The sequence below is a fragment of the Ursus maritimus genome, unplaced genomic scaffold, assembly GCF_017311325.1.
Source record: "Ursus maritimus isolate PB19 unplaced genomic scaffold, ASM1731132v1 scaffold_3, whole genome shotgun sequence".
NCBI classification, from domain to species: Eukaryota; Metazoa; Chordata; class Mammalia; order Carnivora; family Ursidae; genus Ursus; species Ursus maritimus.
The window spans coordinates 44,950,729-44,952,862 of record NW_024425563.1 but is presented as its reverse complement, the minus strand read 5'-3'; the positions used below and the strand labels follow the sequence as shown (position 1 = coordinate 44,952,862).

The 2,134-nt window shown below is 66.3% G+C and overlaps 1 protein-coding gene across 4 annotated transcripts in view; it reads right to left on the bottom strand.

Moving 5' to 3' along the window:
• NOD1 (nucleotide binding oligomerization domain containing 1) overlaps positions 1 to 2,134 on the bottom strand; it is a 69,602-nt gene that overhangs the window by 33,212 nt on the left and 34,256 nt on the right. For all 4 annotated transcript variants that reach the window (XR_005838541.1, XM_040644125.1, XM_040644126.1 and 1 more), the window contains exon 5: positions 284 to 2,108. Coding sequence is in view for 3 of the 4 variants with exons in the window: in XM_040644125.1 (XP_040500059.1) it covers positions 284 to 2,108 (1,825 nt within the window). In the remaining variant the exon portion in view is untranslated. The remainder of the gene's footprint in view (positions 1 to 283; positions 2,109 to 2,134) is intronic.

Genomic DNA, 2,134 nt, shown 5'->3' with positions numbered 1-2,134 from the left:
TATTACTGTAACTGCTAGGATACCAGCATCTCTTTTTTCCAGATGAGGAATCAGAGAGGTTAAGCAACTCATTCAAGGACGCCCAGCCGGGGCCACCCGCCACGGAAGCTTTGTTCCTTGCCCTCTGCCACCCTGAAACAGAATAGGTCCGGGGGTTCCAAGACCAGTGGTCACGAGCGCCAGGGTAAATCAGGAGCTCCCACCCCTCGAGGCTCGTCCTGGTGTCTCCCGAGCCGGGCCCGCCCCGGCCGCACGGGCTGCTCCCCATGCCTGGCGCCCTCACCTGATGACAGTGAGGCGGCTGAAGCAGGGCTGCAGCTCCCGCACGCCGTAGTCGTTGAGATTGTTGTTGTCCAGGTCGAGGGCGAGCCGCTTGCGGAGGTGGTGCAGGACGAAGGAGAGGGCGCTGCAGTCGGCCGAGCACGCGTTGCAGTAGGTCAGCTTGAGGTAGTTGGCGCAGATGCCCCTGGCCGCCAGCCGCGCCACCTTCTCGCTCTGCGTCTCGTAGATGCAGCGCAGCATCCAGACGAACGTGGGCATGGCCTGCACCTGGCTGAAGCCCTCCACCTGCGTCCGCGGCAGGTTCTTCAGGTGGGCCCGCAGGCTGGCGAGCAGGTGTGCCCACAGGGCCTTGCGCTTTCTCCGCAGGGCCGCGGCGGGCACCAGGTGCCGCAGCAGTTTCTGCTTGGCCTTGGACAGCAGCCCGCACAGGAAGAGGTTCGTGAACTGAAAGTGCTCCTTGTTCTTGAAGGGGTCCTCCCCCGCCAGGCCGCTGCCCTTCAGGCACTGGAAAGGGAGGAAGGAGGGATAGCAGGAGTCAGCCCCTGCCCCGCCAGGAGGCGCCCACTCCTGGAAGAACGTGAGCAGCTGCTGGGTGCCCACCTTGCCGTCCACCACGAGAAAGAAGGCGGTAAAGAAGGCCTGCAGGGTGAGGTGGAAAAACTCATAGGACTGCTGCTCGCCGCCCAGGCCCTGCTCCGGCACAGCCCGCAGGAAGCCCAGCTGCAGCTCCCCCTCCTGCACCTCGGCCGCCTGCACCTCGGCCGGGCCGAAGACAAAGAGGTTCTTCTCCATGCCCCAGTGGGCCACCTGCCCCAACGAGCGCAAAGTGCCGCGGCCGGCGCGGAATGTCTCGGTCCGGCTGCGCGTGTTCCGCTGCACCAGGCTGGTGGGCTGCGTCCTGTTCAGGTGGACCTCGGTGACCAGCAGGAAGACATCGGTCAGGGTCACCGTGCAGTCGGGCAGCTGCGCAGAGCCCTCCCAAACGCTGTGGAAGTGCTGGAAGCAGCGGAAGATGATCCAGCAGAAGAGGGGCACGGCGCACAGGCTGCAGAGGCTGGGGCTGGCCTCCAGCTGGGCCAGCAGGCGCTCCTGCACGGCGCGGTCGGGGAACATCCTCCGCGCGTAAGTGTGCAGGTGGCTGGGGGAGAAGCCCCGCAGGAGCACCTTCTTGCGGAGGAACTGGCGCGGGATCTCGATGCCCGTGCGGGCCGTGAGCAGCTTGCCGGCCCCCTTGAGCAGCTTCCCACTGAGCAGGTTGGCCAGCAGGACCAGGGGGTGGGCGGGCTCCCAGGGGGAGCAGGTGTCCGGCGCGCCGCTCAGGTCGAAGTCCGAGTGCAGCTCGTCCAGGCCGTCGAAGGTGAAGAGGGCCGTCTGGGGGAAGCGCAGCAGGAAGGTGAACACCTCGTCGGGGTCCTGCTCCGGGTAGCAGTAATGCTTGAAGAGCAGGTCCTGCAGGCGCAGCATGTCGCCCTCCTTGAAGCAGCTGAACACCCGGCAGCGGAAGCAGAAGAAGAACTTGAACTCGGCCTCCAGCCGCCCCGCGGCCCACTGGCTCTGCAGCCGCTGCAGCAGCACAGACTTGCCCACGCCCGCGTCCCCGCAGATGAAGACGGTCTCGCCCTGCTCGCTGAGGACGCCCGTGGAGTGGTCCAGGAGGCAGGCCAGGCTGCCCAGCGGGCCGAGGCTCTCGTTCTGGAAGCCCACCAGCTCGGCGATGGTGTCGGTGTACATCTCCTCCAGCAGCAGCTCCTCCTTCTGGGCGTAGCACAGCACGAACTTGGAGTCACGGCCCAGTTGCTGTCGCAGCTTCTCCGTGTACCTGCTCACTGGATGGGGGGGGGGGGGGGGGGGG